Raw genomic sequence first — 27,018 nt, forward strand, 5'->3', positions numbered from 1 at the left:
AACACTATGCTATTTGTAGATATGTTTGTTGCATTTTTACATCTACATAATAACAAAGCAGCAATTTTATCCAGTGTTTATAAGAACATTTTTGTTCTTAAAAACCTAAATCCCAGCAATTCTGCCCGTTAAAGTAATTCTTCTTAACAGACATGCTTTCTGGATCAGTTTACCATTTAAGTATGAAAATTTTTTTCATCATGTTGGATGGAAAGCTGACCAACATTATATAATTTTCTGCCATCTTAAAAGGAAGGAATTATACCTACTGACAACCCTGTGACCCTGCTCCACAAGACATACAAGGCATTCCCTCAGAGCATGCATTCTCTTCTTCCTGATTGATTTCAACACTTGGCCCTTCCCAGAAACTAGCCTCTCTGTTCCTTTGCTTCCTTATCTCCACTGGCTTACACCTCCAAGATTCTACCCACTCCTATCACGGACACACTCCAAATTAGTCCTTCTCCAAAAGAGCCACTTTCTAACCACAACCTCATAGCCTTCCAGCTCACAATCTCAACCTCACAATCTCTTGACCACTCATATCTTTACCTATTAGTCTTCTGTCATTTTCCTCCCTATCCAAGTTAGATCCCAAGGACCAACAAATGAATCATTCTCTTGCCAGTATTAACTCTCTTGGCCCATTGTCCTTTATTCTTTCTTCTGCTAAAGCAACATTGCCCCACAGTCCTCCCATTTCTCAAGACAACTCTCTCTCCACTTCTCTGTATCGCCTCTCCACAGCCTCCCTGCTCTTCTCAACAAGCAAACCTACTATGTTGAGAAAGTAGGAGCCATCAAGTGGAAAACCTGTCAGCCTCTGATCACTGAACATTAAACAACCTGCATACCTTTCCCCTTTCCCTACTGTGGAGTAGGTGTATATCCTCCTGTGTCTAAAGCCAATCTTTCACCTGTGCTTTGGATCCCATTCCTAGGAATTCTGCTTTTCAGCCTCTTTACTCTGCATCTTCCAACCTCTTTCTAAGGGTTTCCTCTCATCAGCATTTGACCACACTTTAATCAATTCCATGTTAAAAACAAAAACAACACAAAAGCCCTCCCATGACTCCAGATTCACCTGCTGCTATCACTGTATATCTTTTTATCCTCCTTCATACAAATTTCTTGAAAGAATTAATTAAAATGGATGACCTCTTTCTTCAACCTACATTTCTTGCCCATTGGACATCTCTATCTAGCTATATCAAATTTATCCCAAAATAAACTCTTTTCTTATTTTCAAATGCATTCTTCCTATGTTATGCCTATCTAATTAACTGCTATTAGTATTATCCCAGTTGTCTTAGCATGCTTTCATTTTTCCTTCCCCTCCATCCCCTGTATCCGATTAATTAAATTCTGTCCCACTCTCTATCCACATTCCTCTAGCTCTTCTGCCACTTACCTTCGTAAGAACACCATCATATCTTGCCTGATAACTGTGGCTTCTGAGGTCCCTGCTATCAATCTTGATCCTCTCCAATCCATTCCACACACAGAGTGACAGCTCTAAAACACAAATTTCCCTAAACCCTTACCATGATTTCTAAGTCCTGGTTACCCCACTGTCTCAATTCTCTCTTAGCGTCCTCTCTCACGCTCTGTTCCTGCAACACTGAATGTGCTATGCTCCCTCTCCTCTGGGATCACTGCATATGCTGCTCCCTGTCTGAACCCTGTCTTTGCCTTTACCTCTTGCAGGAAACCATCACTAATTCCTAAAACCAGATTAGGAATTCTTCTATACATAATTGTCTGTTCTTCCTCATATTATAACTATTTACTTGTCCATATTCTGAAGTATACTTGACCCTTGAACAACATGGGTTTGAACTGCATGGGTCCACTTATACACAGTTTTCAATAAAGATAGTACCTGTGTTTTCATTTTAGAGATCTCTAAATGTGGGGAAAAGTTAGTGTTCGATTAAAGATCACAATATGTGGAAACAAAAGAACGAGGGTTTGAGTCCTGATTCTACCAAACTGTCTCAGCTTCCTGTCCTTTAATGAGTCATTTATCAATTTCTTTGTTTTTCAGGCAGAAATAGAAGTACGCAGATTTTTGAGTGGCGTAAAAGGGATCAGCAACCCTAACTACCCCCTCTCCTTGTTCAAGGGTCAACTGTAGAATGTAAACTCCCCAAGAGCAGGAATGATATCTATCTTGTATAGTCTCCATGAGTGAAGAGACTTAGCTATCTTGTTTACAGTTATGTCTCCAGTTCCTAGGAGAATTCTTGGCATATAGCGAGCAAGTAATAAATACCTGCCGAATGGATGAATAAATTTACCTCATATTACAGTTGTAAGAATTAAAGTAACATGGAGAAAGCAACGAGTATGATGTCTAATTCATAGTAAGCACTCACTATATATTATCTGTCACCAAAGTTAAAATTTAGCTCTAGTAAACTTGTGTATTAGGTAATGGTGGGCAAGATGGCTCAATGTGTTGACTTACTATGTGCTGAATTATTAGAGATACAATTAGAAAAGAAGTATGGACAGAGAAAAGACTGGAACTTAGGACTGCCATCTTTGACAGTCATTTCTCTACTTTTTACTTTTTGGGTTGCAGACACAAAATATCTAAACCAAACCAAACAAAAAGCAAAAAGTCTATCAATGAGATAATCTTTCCAACAGTAGTCTTTCTTAGTTTGGGTAAAGACTACTCTTGACTCAAGACAGGATACTCAGTTTGTCTCTACTGCACCAGAAACATATAAAGATATTCCATTTTCCCCCCTTGCTTACCCTCAGAGGCAGTGTATTGGCTTTTCCCTGAAATATATCAAAGTACAGCTAGACCAGTCCCTCCCATCAGGAAGCCTGCACAAGCCTCTTAGATAGCCTCATCCACCAGAGGGCAGACAGAAGAAGCAAGAAGAACTACAATCCTTCAGCCTGTGGAATGAAAACCGTATTCACAGAAAGACAGACAAAATGAAAAGGCAGAGGACTATGTACCAGATAAAGGAACAAGATAAAACCCCAGAAAAACAACTAAATGAAGTGGAGATAGGCAAGCTTCCAGAAAAAGAATTCAGAATAATGATAGTGAAGATAATCCAGGACCTTGGAAAAAGAATGGAGGCAAACATCGAGAAGATGCAAGAAATGTTTAAAGAACAAACAAAGATGAACAATACAATAAATGAAATGAAAAATACACTAGAAGGAATCAATAGCAGAATAACTGAAGCAAAAGAACAGACAACTGAACTGGAAGACAGAATGGTGGAAATTACTGCCGTGGAACAGAACAAAGAAAAAAGAAAGAAAACAAATGAAGACAGCCTAAGAGACCTCTGGGACAACATTAAATGCACCAACATTTGCATTATAGGGGTCCCAGAAGGAGACAAGAGAGAGAAAGGACCCAAGAAAATATTTGAAGAGATAGTAGTCGAAAACTTCCCAAACATGGAAAAGGAAATAGGCACCCAAGTCGAGGAAGTGCAGAGAGTCCCAGGCAGGATAAACCCAAGGAGAAACACTCCAAGACACATAGTAATCAAACGATAAAAATTAAAGACAAAGAAAAATTATTAAAAACAACAAGGGAAAACTGACAAATGACATACAAGGGAACTCCTATAAAGTTAACAGCTGATTTCTCAGCAGAAACTCTACGAGCCAGAAGGGAGTGGCACAAGATATTTAAAGTGATGAAAAAGAAGAACCTACAACCAAGATTACTCTACCCAGCAAGGATCTCATTCAGATTTGATGGAGAAATCAAAGCTTTACAGATAAGCAAAAGCTAAGAGAATTCAGCACCACCAAACCAGCTCTACAGCAGATGCTAAAGGAACTTCTCTAAATGGGAAACACAAGAGAAGAAAAGGACCTACAAAAACAAACCCAAAACAATTAAGAAAATGGTAATAGGAACACACATATCGAAAATTACCTTAAATGTGAAAGGATTAAATGCTCCAACCAAAAGACACAGGCTTGCTGAATGGATACAAATACAAGACCTGTCTATATGCTACCGACAAGAGACCCATTTCAGACCTAGGGACACATACAGACTGAAAGTGAGGGGATGGAAAAAGATATTCCATGCAAATGGAAATCAAAAGAAAGCTGGAGTAGCAATACTCATATCACATAAAATAGATTTTAAAATACAGAATGTTACAAGAGGCAAGGAGGGACACTACATAATGATCAATGGATCAATCCAAGAAGATATAACAATTATAAATATATATGCACCCAACATAGGAGCACCTCAATACAAAAGGCAATTGTTAACAGCTATAAAAGAGGAAATCGACAGTAACACAATAATAGTGGTGGACTTTAACACCTCACTTACACCAATGGACAGATCATCCAGACAGAAAATTAATAAGGAAACACAAGCTTTAAATGACACAATAGACCAGATAGATTTAATTGATATTTATAGGACATTCCATCTGAAAACAGCAGATTACACTTTCTTCTCAAGTGCACACGGAACATTCTCCAGGATAGATCACATCTTGGGTAACAAAGCAAGCCTCAGTAAATTTAAGAAAATTGAAATCATATCAAGCATCTTTTCTTACTACAACGCTATGAGATTAGAAATAAATTACAGGGGAAAAAACGTAAAAAACACAAACACACAGAGATTAAACAATACGTTACTAAATAACCAACAGATCACTGAAGAAACCATAGAGGAAATCAGAAAATACCTAGAGACAAATGACAACGAAAACACGATGAACCAAAACCTATGAGATGCAGCAAAAGCAGTTCTAAGAGGGAAGTTTATAGCAATACAATCCTACCTCAAGAAACAAGAAAAATCTCAAATAAACAATCCAACCTTACACCTAAAGGAACTAGAGAAAGAACAAATAAAACCCAAAGTTAGTAGAAGGAAAGAAATCATAATGATCAGAGCAGAAATAAATGAGACAGAAACAAAGAAAACAATAGCAAAGATCAATAAAACTAAAAGCTGGTTCTTTGAGAAGATAAACAAAATTTATAAACCTTTAGCCAGACTCATCAAGAAAAAGAGGGAGAGGACTCAAATCAATAAAATTAGAAATGAAAAAGGAGAAGTTACAACGGACACCACAGAAATACAAAGCATCCTAAGAGACTACTACAAGCAACTCTATGCCAATAAAATGGACAACATGGAAGAAATGGACAAATTCTTAGAAAGATATAACCTTCCAAGACTGAACCAGGAAGAAATAGAAAATATGAACAGACCAATCACAAGCACTGAAATTGAAACTGTGATTAAAAATCTTCCAACAGCGCTTCCCTGGTGGCGCAGTGGTTGAGAGTCTGCCTGCCAATGAAGGGGACACGGGTTTGAGCCCTGGTCTGGGAAGATCTCACATGCCGCGGAGCAACTGGGCCCGGGAGCCACAACTACTGAGCCTGCGCATCTGGAGCCTGTGCTCCGCAACAGGAGAGGGCGCAACAGTGAGAGGCCCGCGCACCGCGATGAAGAGTGGCCCCCGCTTGCCGCAACTGGAGAAAGCCCTCGTACAGAAACGAAGACCCAACACAGCCAAAAATAAAATAAATAAATAAAGAATTATAAAAGTATGTGCATTAAAATTTTTAAAAAAATCTTCCAACAAACAAAAGTCCAGGACCAGATGGCTTCACAGGCAAATTCTATCAAACATTTAAAGAAGAGCTAATACCCATCCTTCTCAAACTCTTCCAAAAAATTGCAGAGGAAGGAACACTCCCAAACTCATTCTATGAGGCCACCATCATCCTGATACCAAAACCAGACAAAGATACTACAAAAAAAGAAAATTACAGACCAATATCACTGACGAATATAGATGCAAAAATCCTCAACAAAATACTAGCAAACAGAATCCAACAACACATTAAAAGGATCATACACCATGATCAAGTGGGATTTATCCCAGGGATTCTTCAATATATGCAAATCAATCAGTGTGATACACCATATTAACAAATTGAAGAATAAAAACCATATGATCATCTCAATAGATGCAAAAAAACCTTTTGACAAAATTCAACACCGATTTATGATAAAAACCCTCCAGAAAGTGGGCATAGAGGGAACTTACCTCAACATAATAAAGGCCATATATGACAAACCCACAGCAAACATCATTCTCAAAGGTGAAAAACTGAAAGCATTTCCTCTAAGATCAGGAAGAAGACAATGATGTCCACTCTCGCCACTATTATTCAACACAGTTTTGGAAGTCCTAGCCACGGCAATCAGAGAAGAGAAAGAAATAAAAGAAATACAAATTGGAAAAGAAGTAAAACTGTCACTGTTTCCAGATGACATGATACTATACACAGATAATCCTAAAGATGCTACCAGAAGACTACTAGAGCTAATCAATGAATTTGGTAAAGTTGCAGGATACAAAATTAATGCACAGAAATCACCTGCATTCCTATACACTAACAACAAAAACACAGAAAGAGAAATTAAGGAAACAAACCCATTCACCATTGCAACAAAAAGAATAAAATACCTAGGAATAAACCTACCTAAGGAGGTAAAAGACCTGTACTCAGAAAACTATAAGGCACTGATGAAAGAAATCAAAGATGACACAAACAGATGGAGAGATATACCATGTTCTTGGATGGGAAGAATCAATATTGTGAAAATGACTACACTACCCAAAGCAATCTACAGATTCAATGCAATCCCTATCAAATTACCAATGGCATTTTTTACAGAACTAGAACAAGAAATCTTAAAATTTGTATGGAGACACAAAAGACCCCTGAATAGCCAAAGCAACCTTGAGAAAAAAAAAAACAGAGCTGAGGAATCAGACTCCATGAGTTCAGACTCTACTACAAAGTTACAGTAATCAAGACAATATGGTACTGGCACAAAAATAGAAATACAGATCCATGGAACAGGATAGAAATTCCAGAGATAAACCCACGCACCTATGGTCAACTAATCTATGACAAAGGAAGCAAGGATATACAATGGAGAAAAGACAGTCTCTTCAATAAGTGGTGCTGGGAAAACTGGACAGCCATATGTAAAAGAATGAGATTAGAACACTCCCTAACACCATATACAAAAATAAACTCAAAATGGATTAAAGACCTAAATGTAAGACCAGACACTATAAAACTCTTAGAGGAAAACATAGGAAGAACACTCTTTGACATAAATCACATCAAGATTTTTGACCCACCTCCTAGAGTAATGGAAATAAAAACAAAAATAAACAAATGGGACCTAATGAAACTTAAAAGCTTTTGCACAGCAAAGGAAACCATAAACAAGACGAAAAGACAACCCTCAGAATGGGAGAAAATATTTGCAAACAAATCAATGGACAAAGGATTAAACTCCAAAATATATAAACAGCTCATGCAGCTCAATATTAAAAAAACAAACAACCCAATCAAAAGATGGGAAGAAGACCTAAATGGGCAGGAGACATTTCTCCAAAGATGACATACAGATGGCCAAGAGGCACATGAAAAGAAAGAACATCACTAATTATTAGAGAAATGCAAATCAAAACTACAATGAGGTATCACCTCACACCAGTTAGAATGGGCACCATCAGAAAATCTACAAACAACAAATGCTGGAGAGGGTGTGAGGAAAAGGGAACCCTCTTGCACTGTTGGTGGGAATGTAAATTGATATAGCCACTATGGAGAACAGTATGGAGGTTCCTCAAAAAACTAAAAATAGAATTACCATATGACCCAGCAATCCCACTACTGGGCATATACCCAGAGAAAACCATAATTCAAAAAGACACATGCACCCCAGTATTTATTGCAACACTATTTACAATAGCCAGGTCATGGAAGCAACCTAAATGCCCACTGGCAGACGAATGGATAAAGAAGATGTGGTACATACATATAATGGAATATTACTCAGCCATAAAAAGGAAGGAAATTGGGTCATTTGTAGAGATATGGATGGACCTAGAGACTGTGATACGAGTGAAGTAAGTCAGAAAGAGAAAAACAAATATCGTATATTAATGCATATATGGGGAATCTAGAAAAATGGTACAGATGAACTGGTTTGCAAGGCAGAAACAGAGACACAGATGTAGAGAAGAAACGTATAGACACCAAGGGGGGAAAGTGGCAGGTGGGGGGGATTAAAAAAAAAAAAGTACAGCAGAAACAATAAACCTCAGAATATTGAGAATGCAATGTGGTCTGACCTACTATATAGCTGTAAATACTATTTATGGGGGTAATACATAACTGTCCTTTTACTTTTATTAATAAAAATGGAAGTCTCTAATTAAACTCTTTCATTTTATCATTTATAATAAAACTTACTTTTTTGGGTCAAGAGCTAATGAGAGAACACCAAAATGAAATAGATGATATAAGTAGTCTACTGAATCTTCAATGTGAACCAAAGTAATTTAAAAGTCCTTTAAAAATAATATAACCATTTAATTGAAATGTTTAATGTACTCTTATTAAAAAACAGCATTTTATTTTGTATTTTTTTGTAGAGTATTTATGAAAGTCCTATTAAAAAAAAGTTAGATTTATTACTTCTACTGCCACTCTTTCACTAAATAATGTAAACTGTTTTTCCAGCAGCTTGAGTTGGGCCCAAAATTGACTGCTATCAAAAACTAGATACCAAATGCTAGGTTGGGAAGATAACTATAATATAACCCACAATTCAATTCCAATAAAGACAATAAGAACAACTGTTTAAAGAAGTCAGTGAAAAAACAGTAAGTTTGGCTCTTCTGTCATCTTTATCTTACTCTTAAATAATTTATTAATTTCAATCCTACATTAATTCATGCATCATTCAATCATCAAAGACTACTTCACATACAGATGGCCAAAAAACACATGAAAAGCTGCTCAACATCACTAATTATTAGAGAAATGCAAATCAAAACTACAGTGAGGTATCACCTCACACCAGTCAGAATGACCATCATCAAAAATCTACAAACCATAAATGATGGAGAGGGTGTGGAGAAAAGGGAACCCTTCCACACTGTTGGTGGGAATGTAAATTGATACAGCCACTATGGAGAACAGTATGGACGTTCTTTAAAAAACTAAAAATAGAGCTACCATATGATCCACCAATCCCACTCCTGGCCATATATCCAGAGAAAACCATAATTCGAAAGGATGCATGCACCGCAATGTTCATTGCAGCACTATTTACAATACCCAGGACATGGAAGCAACCTAAATGTCAATCAACAGAGGAATGGATAAAGAAGATGTGGTACATATATATATATATATCAATACAATGGAATATTACTCAGCCATAAAAAGGAACAAAATAATGCCATTTGCAGCGACATGGATGGACCCAGAGATTGTCATACAGAGTGAAGTCAGAAAGAGAAAGACAAATATCATATAATATCGCTTATACATGGAATCTAGAAAAATGAACTTATTTGCAAAGGAGAAATAGAGTCACAGATGTAGAAAACAAGCTTATAGTTACCAAGGGGGGAAGCGGGGGGTGGGGGGGGGGGAGGTGGGGGGGGGAGGTGGGTGGTGGATGAATTGGGAGTTGGGATTGACATATATACACTACTATATATAAAATAGATAACTAATGAGAACCTACTGTATAGCACAGTGAACTCTAATCAGTGCTCTGTGGTGACCTAAATGGGAAGGAAATCTAAAAGAGTGGATATATGTATATGTATAACTGATTCACTTTGCTGTACAGCAGAAAGTAACACAATATTGTAAAGCACCTATATTCCAATAAAAATTAATTTAAAAAAAAAAGAAAGGAAAAATGGAAACTGAATCTATGGCAATTAAAAAAAAAAAGACTATTTCAGGTAAGACACCTCAGGTAAGGCCATACCTCATGTCATAGTTATACAGTACTTACCATTGGGTAGCTAAGTGAGAGGGTTTAGGCAGCAAAATAAAAAGGGGTCTTCTTCAGTTGGAAATTTTTTAATTTAGTTTTTATAAAAGCAAATACTGTGATAAAATCTGAACTAACAACCAGGATCCTATAAATCCTCTAATGTAATACCTTTCAAAGTGGGTCTTCAAAACCAATAAGAGTGAATAAATTAATGAATAAATTTAGACAGTCAATTACTTCAAAGAATCAAGACTCCTTCCAAAAAGAATTTTAAATATAAGAACAATTATGCATTTAACGCAACAATTCACTAAAAATATCTAGTCAAAAACAACACAACAAAAAAAGAATATTTATGTACACTATCCTGAGATAACTAAATTTGTGGGAAAAATAAGAGTACAAAAATTATAAACATATTGCAGAAAATAAAACAGAATTTTCTTACCCAAAGATGATTTTACAATTGATTTAATTCCTGAATAAACCAATGATCCTTTGTTGCCTGGAGATTTCTGATCCATATCTTCTGTATACTGCTTCATAAGTATTTAAATGCATAGGAAATACTAGTAATGATGCATAATAAAACATTTCAAAGCTAAATTTATTTTGATTTGGAGCCAATTCATAATAGGCATCAGTGCAAGAAGGTGGTTGGTTCTACTCTATTGTAGAGATATATTTTTCTCCCTCCTACACAATCTGCAAAGCAGTATTTCAACAGTTTTAAACAATTTTACTATGGAATTTTAGTCTTAAGAAACTTGCATTTGCACATAAAACATTCAGCACGATATTTACAGACTGACCTTTCGGCAAATTTCAAGAACATTTCTACCAAATTCATCTTACAAAACTCACAATGCAAAGGATATAGTGCAGAGTATACCAGAGTGACTTGAGCTGTGGATCTTCATTTCCTGCTAAAATATGGTTTCTCCACACCTGTTCTGTATCAAGTCCGTACCTCGATAAAGCCCGAAGGCGCATCTTCGTTGCTATATCTTTTTCTAAAGAAATATCATTTTCTTCTTCCGCACATTCATACAAATGACGACCACAAGCCCACATTAAAGATGTAATTGGGCTCCAGGCAAGAGAGATCCTTTCAAAAACAGTGAAGTCAGACATCGTTCGGTTGGGAGTTACAACTATCATTCGATTTTGACTTGTTGGATGCCAAGCAAAGGAGGCAATGTAATTGTCACAGGGTTGCACACTTCTTTCAATTATTGTGGGTTCAGTTTCATCTCCAATGGGAGTGGGTGTGTGCTGCATATCATATAATCTAATAATATTACTATCCCTTGTTAAAGTGGCAAGCAGACCAGTCCTAGTTGGACACCATGCTACTTTTGTTAAGGGCTTTGGTTGCTCAGTCAAAGTCAAAACTGGTTTCTCAAATTTCCTAAGATCCCATATTGCAACCTGACCTTCATAAAAGGAAGCAACACGATCATGGAAGTATGGGTCTACTGTCACGCCCTGAACAGCTTTTGTATTCACAAACATCTTTTGGCTTGTATTCCGAAGATCAAAAATGGCTAGGTTACGATGCATACCAGCAAGGAGAAGTTTCTGGTCTCGTGGAAGCCAACAAAGAGAGAGACAAGCATCATTCTGTCCTAATTCATAAAGTGGTTTTGTTACTAATAATGTTGTTTCAGCTTCACCTGCCGAAAGTCTTACTTTCTCCATGGGAACTATATCAGGCGTGTATTTGCTGCAGATGTCCCAGATCAGCACTGAAAAGTCAGCTCTATGTTTATCTAGACCAGCAGCAAGCCAGTTACTATCCAATGGATTCCATGCAAGAGTATTGCATTGTCGTGCATGTTTTGGAACAAACTCTTTTCCTATCAAATCTTTGAACTTTGAGTTATGATCTTGACCAAGACTTGTAAGTACAACTCGACCATTTGCTTGTCCAACTGCTAGGAGACATTCAGGATCACAATTGAGATACCAGGCAACACATTTCATATAGGGTGTTTCCGAATTTATTGAGAGTAATGTAGCTGCAGAGTCTTCAGATAAACGTAGAGATCCAGCTTTGAATTCTGAATTCACAGTAGATTCCACGTGATAAAGGCTAAGTTCTGAGTCACATACAACAAATCTATCAACCTGGTGTGGTGCCCACAATATATCAGGTTTGGTACCACTCATGCTTACTGATGATCTCAAAGAGTGCAGTTAGGTCCATTCACTGAAAATCTGCTTAAAAATAAAAAGTTTTAAAATGTTAACAAAATACAATTCTAAGCTGAATCAACTATTCAGAAAGTCAGGAAATTTTCTATACAGGTACTCTGTTTTTCAATATATTTATATTTCTTCTAACTGCTATGAATTCAAGACAATATTTATTAATAAAAGGGGAAAAGAAGAACTTCCTCCAATAAGATGAGCTGGTAGGAATCTGAGAACTCCATTCTGGTTTTATTTCCCATGATCAATTATCTTAATTGCACTATTACTAGTACCTTCAATTTAACCTCAGGGTTGAAATAACTTCAGTGTGGTGAGCAAATTAATAAGTATCATCCATTTGAAGGGGATAAAACTTTAAAGGGTTATGAATCACGTACCTAAGCAACAAGTTTAAAGCAGCACTATCCAACAGAACCTTCTGCAATGATAGAAATGTTCTGTATTTGTACTGTCCAATAATGGTAGCTACTAGCCACATGTGGCTACTGAGCACTAGAAATGTGGCAGTGCAAATTTTAAATTTTATTTAATTTTAATTAATTTTAATATAAATAGCCACATGAGGCCACCATAATGAACAATGCAGATTTAAAGTACAAAGCCACTAGTTTCTTCCTCAAATTTCAACGATAAGAAGCAGGAATGTATTGAGCAGAGTCGAGTTCGAGTCCTAGCTCTGACATATACTAGCTGTACACCTCAAAAAGGCCTTTGTGTTTGGGGGTCCTTATCTGTACAACGTAAGAACTGGTTTAGACTAGTGTTTCCCAAATTTTAGTTATTCATGTACCACCTGTGCCATTATTTAATATTTTTATTTAAACTGACTCATTTTTAAAATCTGAAAATCAATTTTAATTTCATCATAAGGTCCATGAGTCATGGGTACAATATGCTAAATATATTTTTTTCTAACATACTTAAATAAATATATAACTATTAAAAATGCTTGACTGTGTTACCTAAAATCATCCTGTTTATGACCAGTAGGACACACTGCACTTTGGGAAACTGAATTAAGTGAGCATTAGAGGCTCTTTCAGTTTTCAATTCTGTAAACTTCGAATAGGTATTTGAAACAGGAATTTTGAAAAGATAAATATTCTAGTAGTAATTTAAGCACATAAGCACTAAAAATAGTTATACTAAAAATGATAGTTTAATAATAAAAGCTACTTACAAAAATGTAAATTTCTGTTTTTAAGCAAGTCTGGCCAGACGTAACAGTCTGGATTAAAAATGAACAAAGATACTCATAATCTTCACGGCAACTGGTATCTGTACACCCATGCTGTCAGTTCTTAAAGAGTGAAGTTATGGTTCATTCATCTCTCTATACGCTGTACCAGATGCAGAGCCTGGCACAGACTCCTAAGAAAGATATTCTAAATAAATTCAGCTCAAACATATATTTTGATCTTGTAAAAGTTTCAGTCAGGAATTATTAGTCTAGAATTTCAATAGACTCGTAAAATTTAGATGACTGGGAAAAGCCTCTAAGAATTCTCATACTGCCTTATTTCCTTCCTTAATAGTTCTGAAGCCCAAGATCAATCATTTCAATTATATTCTTACTAGCACCCTCAATTTCTTCATTTCCTTGCCACTTTTGCCTTCCCCGACTAGCTCAACTGTCTTTTTTCTTCCACTCAGGCTGCAGAGTCTCACGGCTCTGCAGACTGACTCCATAAAAAATTAAGGTAGACAACATGTCTGGCCTGTGGTGCTGGTTCAGCAGTTCTTATATTCACCTTCCCACTCTGGCCTTTATGAAATCAAAGTGATCTTTTTAAAATACAAACTTATCCAGGTTATCCAACTCCTGCTTAAAACCCTCTCATAGTTTCCAACTGCTGTTAGCATAGAGTTCTCATTCTTCGACAAAACCTACAAAACCCTAAATGCTTTGGCCTATCTACTGATCCTGCCTCAATGCACCCTGTTCTCCTCCCTGCTAACTGTGTTCTAGCTATACTGGCCTTTTCATTGCCTAGAATGTAATCCTCCACCCCCCATCACCACACCTTTGCAAATGCCATTCCCTCTGGTTGGAGCATTCTTCCCTCCCTTCTTGGCCATGTTAAAACCTGCTCAACCTTGACATCAACCACACTCTATCCCGTCCCCAATCTAAATCAGGTTACTTAGATATATACTCTCAATGGAGGACATTCCTTCCCTTTAAATCACCCTCTCGGGCTTCCCTGGTGGTGCAGTGGATGAGAATCTGCCTGCCAACGTAGGGGACACAGGTTCGATCCCTGGTCCAGGAAGATCCCACATACTGCGGAGCAACTAAGCCCGTGCACCAGAACTACTGAGCCTGCGCTCTAGAGCCCGCGAGCCACAACTACTGAAGCCCGCGTGCCTAGAGCCCGTGCTCCGCAACAAGAGAAGCCACCGCAATGAGACGCCCACGCACCGCAATGAAGAGTAGCCCCTGCTCACTGCAACTAGAGGAAGCCCGTGTGCGGCAATGAAGACCCAACACAGCCAAAAATAAAATAAATAAATCACCCTCTCCATCTCTCCTACTAGATTATAAACTCCCTAAGAGCAGGTAAAGTATCCTTTTTGCTCTCCATTTGAACCTCTAGTACCCAGCACAGTGCTGGGCACTTAGTAGATACTTAGTAATTACTTGTTAAATGAATGCATTTGTTAAATGCTCCCTCTGACACCTCTCATACTGCTTTCTCCAAATTTCACTAATCTCCCCATGCTTACGCCCATTGCCCTTTCCAGTAGGGGTAGGCTCAAGCCAAGAGCAAAGTGCCCACTGTCATAACGGGTTCCAGTAATGGGTAAGGGCCCACAGTGAGCAACCCTGAGAGGATCACTCTAATACACTGACTTTCGTTTATTCTATAAGCATTTTGGGGCATCTTCTATGTTCTAGACACTGTTCTAAATGCTGGGAACACAGTAGTAAACAGGGACAAATAAGGTCCCCGATTGCTATGGAATGAACTGTGACCCCCCAAAATTCTTATGTTGAAGTGTTAATCATGACTCCACGTGACTGTCTTGGAGCTAGAGTCTTTAAGGAGGTAATTAAGGTTAAGGTTAAATGAGATCATAAGGGTGAAGTCCTGATCTGACAAAACTGGTGCCCTTAAAATACAGAGATACCAAAGCCCTCTCCCCATGTGAGTACACAGTGAGAAGGAGGCTGTCTGCAAGCTAGGAAGATAGCTATCACCAGAACCGGACCATACTGGCACCCTGATCTCAGACTTCCAGCCTCCAGAACTGTGAGAAAATAAATTTCTGTCGTTTAAGCCATCCAGTCTATGGTATTTTGTTATGGCAGCCCAAGTGAACTAATACACTAATAAAACCTGCATTCTAGTGCTGAAGTTATGTCCAGTCTTAAAGAGAATTTAAAAATTTAAGAATGAGAAGGAAAAGAAGCACCTTGTGTAACAGGAAGTAGCTAAGACAACAAAAAGACGGAACAGATACTGCCAAGTAAGGCTTTATTCATACTCATGCACTTGCAAACAGAGGAAACCTCTTAACTGGAGGTATCCTGAGATCTGGCCCATCTTCCTATCTCACTGAAAGACAAATGCTAAAATAAGCACACTTTTTATATAGGCTTCCTTCCTACAACTGTACTCTTCACACAAATGGTAAAAAAAAAACCTGGGTGCCACATGGAAAAATCCATCTTAAAAAAAAAAAAGTGTTACTATAATTTTAAAAACTATTTGATTTACATGACTCTCAATGAAGAATCATCCGTATTTCTTCTGATATTATGCACATATTTATATTACCATCCACAAAATCTGACTACAGTAACTCATACAGAATCACAGAAGTTGAGAGTTAGAAAGAGGCTAGCAAACCCTGTGTAATTCACATAGGAGTAAAGAGAAGACCAGATGTTTTGATTCTTTTCCAACACCACCCTACTCCCATCCTAGATTATTGCATAGAGAAAGGATCAGCTATATCATTTGCAGGGCCCCCTTCTTCAAAACTTATTAAGAATTTCAATACTGTGACAGCAGAGCATTAAACCAAGTGCCAGGCCTTCTAAAGATGGGCCTTGTGTGACTGCACAGCTCACACACCATGAAGCTGGCCCTGAATACAGAGGTACATCTATAAGCACCCTCTTAAGAAATGTACAGCTGACCCTTGAACAACTCAGGGGTTAGGCCGCAGACCCTCCAACGCAGTCCACATGTAACTTATAGTTGGCCCTCTGTACAAGTGGTTTCTCCTTATCTGTGGTTCTGCATCCTCAGATTCAACCAACTGTGGATTGTGTAGTACTGTGGTATTTACCATTGAAAAAACTCACATATAAGTAGACCCATGCAGTTCAAACCCGTGTTGATCAACAGTCAACTGTATTTCTTTACAATCCAACACAATATAGATGGATCCTGGCTCCTGAACAAACACCACTAGGAATATGGTGGAGAGCAAAGAAAAGTGAGCCTGGAGTCAGAAGACCTCCAGCCACTACTAGCTAGACCCTAACAAGCCCCTTAATACTCCGAGACTATAAAATGAAGATAGAACCCACCCTATCTCCTTCTCACAGAGTTGTGACAATCAAATTAAATGAGTTCTATGCATCAACAAATGCGTCAGTATCACTACGATTCTCTTAAACAGCCCTGGAAATTAATGTTTTCAAATGCTGGAGACATTGAAAAATTGGGGGTAGAAGGGGTAGGATTTGCAATAATTACAGCTTATATTTAGATGCTCACCTTCAAGTATAACAAGCACTCACTTCCCATCAATGGTTTCTGAGCAAAGGAAAGCCATGATGATGATTCTGTGGTCCTCACCAGAACATCTATAACAGCCCTGTCCAACAGAAACATAGTGTAAGCCATATAACTTAAAATTTTCTAATGGCCACATTGAAAAAAAATAAAAAGAAATAAATCTAATTTAGCAATATATATTATTTAACCTAACATATCAAAAATATTATCCTTTCAACATGTAATCAATGTAAAATTATTAATGAGAAATCTACTTCTTTTCTTTTCTTTTTTTTGTGGTACCAAGTCTTGGAAATCCAATATGTATTTTATACTTTCAGCACATCTCAATCCTGTGTGGCTACTGGACAGTGAAGATCTATATAATACTAAGTGTACAAGGTATCCAATCACCCTTTTATGTTGTTGTCTTTTCTACTTGTCTTACCATGACAAATAACAACAGTAGCAGTTTCAATAAATTTCTACCATCACCATCTTCAAGGAGATGCTCTATATATCTCCAAATTTCCCTTAAAATATAGTTAAACAAAAGGCTGCAAAGGCAGTCATTTGCTAAGTAATTTAGGAATGCTCGTGGCTCCTGTGAGAAGCTTTATCCTCTTACGGAATTTTCATTACTCGTATATGCAGAGGACAGAGCTACGCGGGTGACAGGCCCTTTAAGAAGTATTTATTTAGAGTACAACTAGAGCAAGGCTGGCTGCTCTGCCGCGTAATGCAGAACTCTAAGGGCGACTCCCACGCTCCAGACACCGGGCTGAGCTTCGCGTCCAAGGGGAGGACGCGATTCTACACAATCCGGCCGCGGTGGAGGCTGCAGCGCGGACCCAGCACCCCGAAGGAGGTCCCCGCGCCCGCGGGCCGCTCTCAGCTCTCAGGCCCGGCCTGACGCCCGGCGCGGTTATCCCGCAGCGCTGAACGCGACTCCCCGCGCCTCGGCTCCAAGGAGGACCCCGGGTCCGCATCCGCCCGGGCTTTTCAACTGGGCTTGCCCGGGCGCCTAGCGGCCGTCCTGGCGCTCCCGAGCCCTCGACTCGGGCCTCCCGGTCCCGAAAGCGGAGACGCGGCCCGGCCCGCACTCACCGACCTGGGAGGCAGCGCTGCCTTAGTACTGCCGCTTCCGGCCTAGTCGCAGCCCCTCCCGACGGGGGTGGTCCACACGCCGGCAAGATGGCGGCCGCACGACGCGGCAACTAACCGGGGCCACAGGACCAGGGTCTACTTCCCGACCACCACGCCTCGCAGACTCGCGGACTTGCCTGGGCCTGGGAAGGGGAGTTCCCCGCTACGAGCCCCGCCCCTCGCTCGCCCGCGGAGTCGCACCGCCCGCGGAGTCGCACCGCCCTGGGGCGGGGCCACGGCCCCAGAGGACCCGCAGGCCCCGAAGGCCCCGCCTGCTGTCCAAGCGCCCTGGTCCATCTCCTCAGGTCCTGCCCCCTGAGTCCCCAGGCGGGATCCTGGTCACGGGGAGCCGGACTCCTCTCAGAGCTGGGTTATCAATTTTAAGGGATTTGGATGCTTTAGCTCATTTAATTGGTTTAAATTTCCATTAAGGTACTTCCCTGGTGGTCCAATGGTTAAGACTCTGTGCTCCCAATGTAGAGGGCCTGGGTTGGACTCCCGGTCAGGGAACTACATCCTGCGTGTGGCATCTAAGATCCTGCACGCCCCAACGAAGATGCCCTATGCAGCAACTAAGACCCTCACAGCCAAATAAATAAATAAATATTAAAAAATAAATTTCCATTAAAAATTTATTTGTGGGCCATCTATGTAGTAGAAAGTCCAGGATATTTGGTTCACGATTTATTCACTTATTTACTCATTCCACAAACATGTCTCGAGTGCCTATTGTGTACTTGCTGTAATGCTGGGGACACTGGAGTGAGCCAAAAAGACATGGTCCTGGCAGGAAACAGGCAATTAGAGGGCTGCCTAGTTAGGGCTAAAACAGCGCTTCGCAGGAGGGGCGCCCCCTTAGTGTTTGGGGTGTGTGTGTGTGTCAGGAACACTTCCTTGACTGCTAGGCTGAGACAAGGATGAAGATGAGATTAGCTGGGAAAGCGAACAGGTCGGAGGGGTTTGGAAGAGAAGAGCCTTCTAGAGCAGAGGAAGAGCATATAGCAGTGCGGAAACAGTGGAGTATGGACGAGTGGACAGAGGAAGTGGGGACAGATTAAGATGATGTATTAGAAAGGCATTTGGAAATCAGGTTAGTGAATCTGAATGGACTTTTCCTAAAGGCATTGGTGCAGTCATTGAAGGTTTTTAACCAGGAGAATGGTGTAATCAATTTTTATGGGTTAAGGTAAGTATCCAAATGAGAGATGATGGTAACCCAGACTACCAGTGGTATGGAGAGTGGGGATGGAGAGAAGTGTGTGGCCTGGGGAATATTTAGACATTGGGATGAACAGAGCTTGATGATTGATTAAGTGAGTCAGGGAGAAAGAGGATTCTAGGTTTCTGGCTCCCGTAATTGAGTGAATGGTGCTGCTACAGGTGTTACAAATCTTATAGAAACTTTTTTCAGGTGTCCAGCAATCTGTGCTTGTCTGTTCACAGTTAAAGGTGGGTGGTTTGGGGCTTGTGATAGATATAAACAGCATACTGAGCTTAGTCCTGATGATCTTCAAGGCAGATAGTTTGGGTAAGAGGATGAGTTTGGGGAGAGTATTGCCTGTGGAGGTCTAAGGCTCCTTTTCACTCCTGCTGTTGGAGAAGTGGAGGCTTAGGAAGGTGCTGAGTACTGAGGGCAGATATCATAGGATTCATCACTTCAAACACTATCTTGCCAATCTTCTCAATCGTTTTGGCCCTGGCCCCAAATCCCCAACCTCAGATCAATACAAGTCCCTTCCTTATCCACTCCTACCATGCAAAGCTGAGGGAAACATCTCTCCTCACACTCAGGAGGTGACTTTGCTTCCTACTTCGGAAAGGAAATTAAAACTATTAGTTAGGAATTCCCGGTCTCCTACTACTTTCTCTTTCCTTCCCCTCACATCTTCACTCACTCCCATTTTTACCTTCTTATAGCTGACGTAGAGAAAGAGAAGGGGCCTTATATGCTGTTTCTCCTGGGACCTAGCACCATCAATTTTCTCCTCTTCCATGTGTCTTCAACCTCCTCGTTTTTACTGGTTCTTTACCTTCAATATATATTCAAGTCACTCCCACTTTTCTCCTTGAAGGAGAAAGCCATACTCACTCTCTCTAATCCCACATCCTCCTGTCTTCCCCTGAATTCAGTTGACTGAGACTTTCATGCCCACCATTCCATTAAAACTGCTCTTTACTTGCCTATTGTTGTCATCCCCTTCTGGAATATATGCTCCACATCCTCAGTTTTCATTCTGTTAAACCTCCACCCGCAAGTGTCAGCAAGGCATTTGGTGATGCAGTTAGGAATGACCATTCCTTGGCCTCCCTTTCAGCTAGGCGTGGCTATATCGAAAAAGACTCACAGACTTAGAGAACAAACTTGGGGTTACCAGGGGGAGGGATAGTTAGGGAGGTTGGGATTGACATGTACACACTGCTATATTTAGGACCTACGGTAGAGCATAGAGAACTCTGCTCAATATTATGTAACAAACTAAATGGGAAAAGAATTTGAAAAAGAATAGATACATGTATAAGAATAACTGAATCACTGTGCTGTATACCTGAAACTAATACAACATTGTTAATCAATTGTACTCCAATATAAAATAAAAAGTTAAAAAAAAAAACCCCCAAAACTGTGACCAGTGAGATGTGAGTAGAACTGGATCATGTCCCTTAAAAGAGAAGCTGCTTGCTGTCTACTACCTCTTCTCCCTTCTTGCTCTCTGGAAAATGGCAAAAAGAAACATGGACTAGAAAGGGAAGCCATGTATTTAGGAAGGCAAAATTGCTCCACTAGTCTAAGCCCCAGCCTAATTTGGAGAGCTGAGGTTCCCTCCTCCCTTGGATCAGCCACAGAGTTTCGACCATTACACAAGAGAAAATAAACTCTCTTCTTTTAAAAATTACTGTTTGCTCGGACCTGTTTGTTATAGTGGCTTAGCCTATTCCCTAACTAATAGACAGGGACTCTGTCTGCTTTATTCTCTGCTTAATCTCCAAGACCTAAAACAGTGCACAGCACAGAGCATATGCTCAAAAATTTGTTGAATAAATCCTAAAGCAATATCTTTCTCTGCTCCACACTCCCCTCTAGCTAATATCTTTTTCTCGCCTTCCTTTTCCATCTAAGCTTTTGTGAAAGTGTACTCTTTTCACATTGCTTTCAGTTTCTTGCACCCTAAAGTCCCCATAGGAATAAGTGACACTTTTCTCATTCTACTTGGAAACTGATTCTCCTTCACTAAACCGTGTTCCTTGTGAGTAGAACTGGAGAATGTCCCTTAAAAGAGAAGCTACGTGACATCGACTTATTCTTCTCCCTTCCTGCTGTCCGGAAAATGGCAGACAGTATTTTCCTTGTGGATAGTAAACTTAGTATAGAACTTTGGATTTCCTGTAGCGCCCGACTACATAATATGTATTCAAAAATATTTACCAAGTGGGAGAGTACATTGTATTTGTTGGAAGATTAAACCGTATCAGGGAATTTAACAGACTGGTCTGAGGTTACACTAGCTGTCTTTATCAAACATTCATTTTTGTAATGGATGCCAGAGTTGCTAGTCTTAATGTTTGTTTTGTTTTTTAAACTTCTGTAACCCTAACAGGATGCTCTTCTTTTTAAGCTCCTTTATTAATGTTGTGGCGATCCAGTATAGGATTTTTTGTTGTGGTTTTAAACCAATAAAGGAGAGCAGTTGAAGATTGCTAATTTCCTTCTTACTTACTGCTGCCCTCGGCAGCAATTCAGCAGCTATTGGAATATTCCATGGAGTCTGTGACTGGCTAATCCCAACTCCCTTTATTTTCACATGAACAAAATCAGTCTGTACCTGAGAGCAACTTTTACTCTTTAGGCACCAAGTGGAAATTAAGGCCCTGTGAACATGTGATATGGCTTAGGTAATCTTTTTACAAAGGTTGAGGATGAGAAGATTTGAGATATCTTAAAATAGTGGTCTTTAAAGAGTATTCTAGCACACTCCCAAGTTAATTTTGTAAAACAATGCACTTATTCATACATTTTTGGGGATTACATCTAACACTGTCATAGTAAATTTACAAAGTTGCCAAGGGTATGATTTTTAATACATTTTTAATGTTTATATTGTAAATTAAATGGTTGTATCGAACTTTAAATGTATCCAATGAAATTTAAATACCTTAGTGTAAGTTTCTCACTATCATTCATTTGAAAATTTAGTGAATAAGCTATTCTTTAATTGTAGGAAATTTTATATTATTCTATTTTTTTTCTCCTTGAACTTGTATGTCCATTCTACTGTCTCCCAGTGGATTATTTATGAGTTTGATAACAAACAATTATATAGCATGTACTACGTGCCAGATACTTTACAATATAGGCTCATTTAACACCCTGTCTCAGATTGGGCGCTTTGAGAGCCGTCTTCCAAGATGGAGATTAGCATGTAGGATACTTACTAGAGAGTATTCTTGAGATAAACACTTGTGAAAGAGAGGAAGAAGATGTAGCATTGGGCAGAGGGAGAAGCCGAGCTATGATTCAATACCAATAAAGGACTCAGCCAATCCACGGGAAACTTTGGAATTGAACTGCCCCTTCAGAGTTGTGTTGAGTTGGGACAAGGGACCCAGGCCTTTATTACTACCTCACTGATGTGGATGTGTCATTGATGTGAGCTGTCCCTTGAAAAAGGATGACTTTGAATGAGGCAGTTTTCTTGGCAAGGCAGTCCCCAAAGAAGGCTGACAGCTGTGGGCCAGCTGCTGGTAACACTCCCAGCAGCTGAAGGAATAAGTCACTCATTACTGAAGGGGGACATCTGGGTGGTGCATCACAGAATTCACCACAATCTTATAAGGATGAGGCTGATAATTTCCCCACTTTACAGATGACATAACTGAGGCACAGAGAGGTTAAATAAATTGCCTAAGATATCTCTTAAGTGGTGGGGCTAGGATATGAACCCAGACAATCTGGCTCTACCCTTGTGCTTCTAACTACTGGTCCATTCACTACCAAATAAAACAGCCTCTGATCTAATTCTATGTGCCATTAAAATTATCTTCTAAAACAGAGGTTGGCAACCTTTTTTTTGTGAAGGACCGGATAGTAAATATGCTCAGCTCTGCAGGCTATACTGCCTCTATCACAACTCCTCAATTCTGTTGTTCTAGTACAAAAGCAGCCATGGACAGTTCATAAACAAAGGGACATGGCTGTGTTCCAGGAAACTTTATTTACAGAAACAGGTGGCAGTTTGGATTAGTTTACTAACCTCTGTTTCAGGGAAAAAAAAATATTTAAAGATAGAGGAAACACTCACCATTTATTGTTATAGGAATAAAGTAGTACCAGATGGAATAAACATAATGATCCTAACCTTATTTTTTAAAGACTAGAGGGAATTGTGCCAACATTTTAACAGTAGATGTCTCTGTGGGGTAGGCTTAAACGTGATCAATATTTTCTTTATTATACTTTTCTGTTTTCTGAGATAAACAATGTAAAACTTTTTTAATGAGAGAAAACCCAGTGAATATTATTTTAAAGAGTATTGTTGGAGGCATTAGGATGCTTAATTCCATAATGATAGACAGACACTTCAACTTCATAATCCTATACCCACAGAGTTAAGTCAGAGATAATAAGGTTCAAGCAGCAATGCAAAGTGTCTATCAACTGGGGTAGTTTTAGGATGATAACTGCACCACGGGTGATGCTAACATTTCCTGCTTTGCTCATTGATTGCCTCTTCACAGGGTGTCTGTTTCACTAGTGGATATCTTGGCGTTATGGATTAAATGTTTGTACTCCCCCCCTCAAAATTGATATATTGAAATTCTAACCCCCCATGTGATGATTTTAGAAGGTGGGGCCCCTGTGAGGTAATTAGGTCATGAGGGTGAAGCCCTCAAGAGTGGGAGTAGTGCCCTTATAAAAGCGACCCCAGACAGCCCTCTCAACCCTTTTCTGCCATGTAAGGACACGATGAGAAGTCGGCACTGAAACCCAGAGGAGGGCCCTCACCAGAACCCGACCGTGCTGACACCTCATCTCAGACTTTCAGCATCCAAAACTGTGAGAAATAATTTTCTGTTGTTCATAAGCGACCCAGTCTGTGGTAATTTGTTACAACAGCCCGAACTGACTAAGCAACTGGGCTTATCCCTTCCAATGAGCACTGAAGCACTAAAGTAGCAGCCATCAACAATACAATCAAATCCCAGTGAAACCACAGCCATCTCTCTGCGTGGTCTCTTCCACTCATTGGGTGGGATTTGAGTAAATCACATTTGGGCTTTTGAAACAGATAAGTGTCTAAATTCTGCTAATTTCTCTGCTCCCACAGCCATTGCCCTAGTTTATTTAGGTCTTAATTACTGCTCACTCAGACAATAGTCTCCAAACTTGTCTCTGGTTCCCCTGTTCCTACCCTTTTATGCTAAACCTTTGATCTTCCTGAAGCACAGCTCAAGCGACTCTCTTATTTAGAACCCTTCATTGGCTCATGTTTCCTACAGACCAAGATCCAAACTCCTCAGCCTGGAGTTAAGATGTCAATATTGTTAAGTCTTTGTGGTTGATGAGAAAGAAAATTTGTATTTTCAATGGATCAAATTAATTTTAGAATTACCTAAACCCAATGAAGCCCAAAGCAGTTGTAAAAGTAGGCTTCTTTTGGTAGTAAAATGAGAAAAAGATTTCCCGAACCAACACTGAAAGTTAGACATATATCTAACTATGAAGATAATGAGTTCAGAACCAGTGTCATTTTGAGGAAGAGACCAGGTCACCAAAAACTCAAAGCATATCTGATTGGCCTCAGCCAATAATTTGGACTGTTTCTGATGTAATGTGCAATGTGTGACTATAAAATCTTCAAATGGGTAATGGACTTAATTCTCATGTTCAAAATCTTGGACTATCAGCAGCTTATTTGCAAAACTAAGCCTGGCTTTCTCAGCTGAGTATAATTGTAACCCCAGGAAGAAATGGAAGAGGTAAGAAATCAGAAGCATAAAGAGAATCACAATTAGAATCAGGATAGAAATGATGAGGAAACAAATTTACTTCCTAAGTTTTAGCCCTTTTGTAAATTTTGTATCAGTCAGTTTTATAGTCATTGCAATGTTGAGTATATTTTGTCTTCTCTTGAAAAACATTTAAAAAGAATCTGCTGCTCTAAACTTGAAAAGGGGGATTCAGTTTGCAACGATGTTTACGAGTTTGGAGAAATGTAATCTATTAAGTTAGTATATTTCATGAATTATCTGTGTAAGTGAGGTATATATATTGTTTTAAAATTAATAAGTTAATAAATGGTGAATATTCCTCTCTATGTAACATACACAAAAGCTTCTGGGATATTAAAAGAAGTTATAGACATGAGATTGTCCCCATTCTGTCCCAACATATCTTTCCAACTTGACCTTTTAACCCATACTAGCTCCAGCCCTACTGAATTATTCCCAATTACTTTTACAAAGCAACTTCCCTAAACATGCCTTTATTCCATTTTTCCCTGGAATATTCTTCTCCATGGCTTAGAAAAATTAAATTCTATCCGTTTCTCAAGATACGTCCCTCAGTTTCTCGAAGTCTCCCACAACTGGAGGTCATGTCTACCTTTCTGAACTCCTTGGCACTTGTCACTGTGCCTGTCTCACACCCTTAGCCTCTTTACATATACACACACACATAATTACGTATTATATTATAAGAATGTTATTGCAGATTATATTACAATATACTCATATGGTTCTACTGTGAATTCCTTGAGAGTGGGATACACATTACAATTATCATTGTTCCCCATATTATTTGCTGAATCAAAACAACAAATGCATGATGAAAAATTAAAGAAACACATGAATGCTTTCATTCCAACTCAAAATTTAAAAATATTATTGCGAAAACAATATTGAAGGAAATGTCTTAAAATTCAGATATTTCTACCATGCACAACTGTTTTCATTTCTCTGCTTCACTTTCAGGATTTAGCTATGCTCATACAGCATATTTGTTTATGTAACAGGATGTTAAAAATAGGATTTGTCATCACTAGACTGGAGCAAAACAATAGGTGATGAATATTCTCACATTCCAAAGTGATATCACCTATGCAGTGCTAGCATAGTGCTAGCATAGTGCTAACACCTATGCAGTGCTGGAAAAATTTTGTAACCTGAAGACCTAAACACACTGAAGGATATAAAGGGGTTGGAAATGAAGGGTCTGGGAGAGATTTTTTTGGAGAAATTCATTTCCAGGGAGTCTCACTCCTGATCCCCTAGGAGAGGTCTAAAAGTGCTGTTCTCAATGGAGAGCTTGATCTGTGCAACTGGGAACAGGGATGCAGGCAGGAAACGTGGCACACTGCTGTCTGAGCCATGCCTGGAAACTCAGAAGGCCAGCTAGTTGCTCTGAAGGCCGAGAGGTGAGAGGTGCGTCTATGGGAAAAACGTTTGTTCCTAGTGTTTGTCAGGATAAACGATGCAGGAGCGTGCCCTGCAGACTAGATGTGGGTCACAAGGGGAGAGAGGCAGCCTAGAGCAGTCAGTTAGAGGGCTTTCCGGTGGGAGGGAAGCGACTTCAGCTGATAGACTTTGGAGGCCTTTCATGTGTGGTGTGAAGGACTGTGCTTGACACCTGCCAGAGAGGAGACCTGGCCAGGTTTAACAGATCTTGACGAGGGATCCTCAGTGAAGCAGAATCCCTGACGAAAGCAGGAGAGCTGGAGAGTGGAGAAAGGGATCACGTGAATATCTTCCAAAACCAAAGCAAAGTAGTAATCAGTTAAGTAGATCTTTCCAGGCTTTCTGCCTGAAGAGTCAGAAACTGCTCTTCATGAGTTTGGGGAAGACAGAGAGGCACAAAGTGGGGAAACGGAAATGACCATGTCCCCTTTCCCACTGCAGGCTTCCAGCCTGAAGCAAGCCCCAGCTGGGGAGAGGAGAAGCTTTAAGCTCAGAGTTTTAGCTGCTACATGGAAATAGACTTTTTAATTATTGAAACATCAGTTTTATGACTCAATGTGAAAGAAGTGATTTTTATATCAAAGACTGACTCAGAGACTCATG

General features: G+C 39.4%; 1 protein-coding gene across 2 annotated transcripts in view; it reads right to left on the bottom strand.

The window, feature by feature from the left end:
• The window catches only part of MIOS (meiosis regulator for oocyte development), a 40,212-nt gene extending 22,115 nt beyond the window's left edge, over nt 1–18,097 (bottom strand). Inside the window, exons 1-4 of one of the 2 annotated variants that reach the window (XM_061197754.1) lie at nt 17,930–18,097; nt 16,819–16,918; nt 10,747–12,088; nt 10,317–10,415 (exon numbers count right to left, since the gene is read on the bottom strand). In XM_061197754.1, the coding sequence (XP_061053737.1) occupies nt 10,317–10,415; nt 10,747–12,040 (1,393 nt within the window). In that variant the 5' untranslated portion in view covers nt 12,041–12,088; nt 16,819–16,918; nt 17,930–18,097. Of the gene's footprint in view, nt 1–10,316; nt 10,416–10,746; nt 12,092–16,818; nt 16,919–17,929 lie in introns of both variants that reach the window. The other variant, XM_061197755.1, reaches the window with a different exon arrangement.
• Nucleotides 18,098–27,018: the final 8,921 nt, after the last annotated feature.

This window comes from Eubalaena glacialis, chromosome 8 (genome assembly GCF_028564815.1).
Source record: "Eubalaena glacialis isolate mEubGla1 chromosome 8, mEubGla1.1.hap2.+ XY, whole genome shotgun sequence".
In the NCBI taxonomy this organism is placed as follows: domain Eukaryota; kingdom Metazoa; phylum Chordata; class Mammalia; order Artiodactyla; family Balaenidae; genus Eubalaena; species Eubalaena glacialis.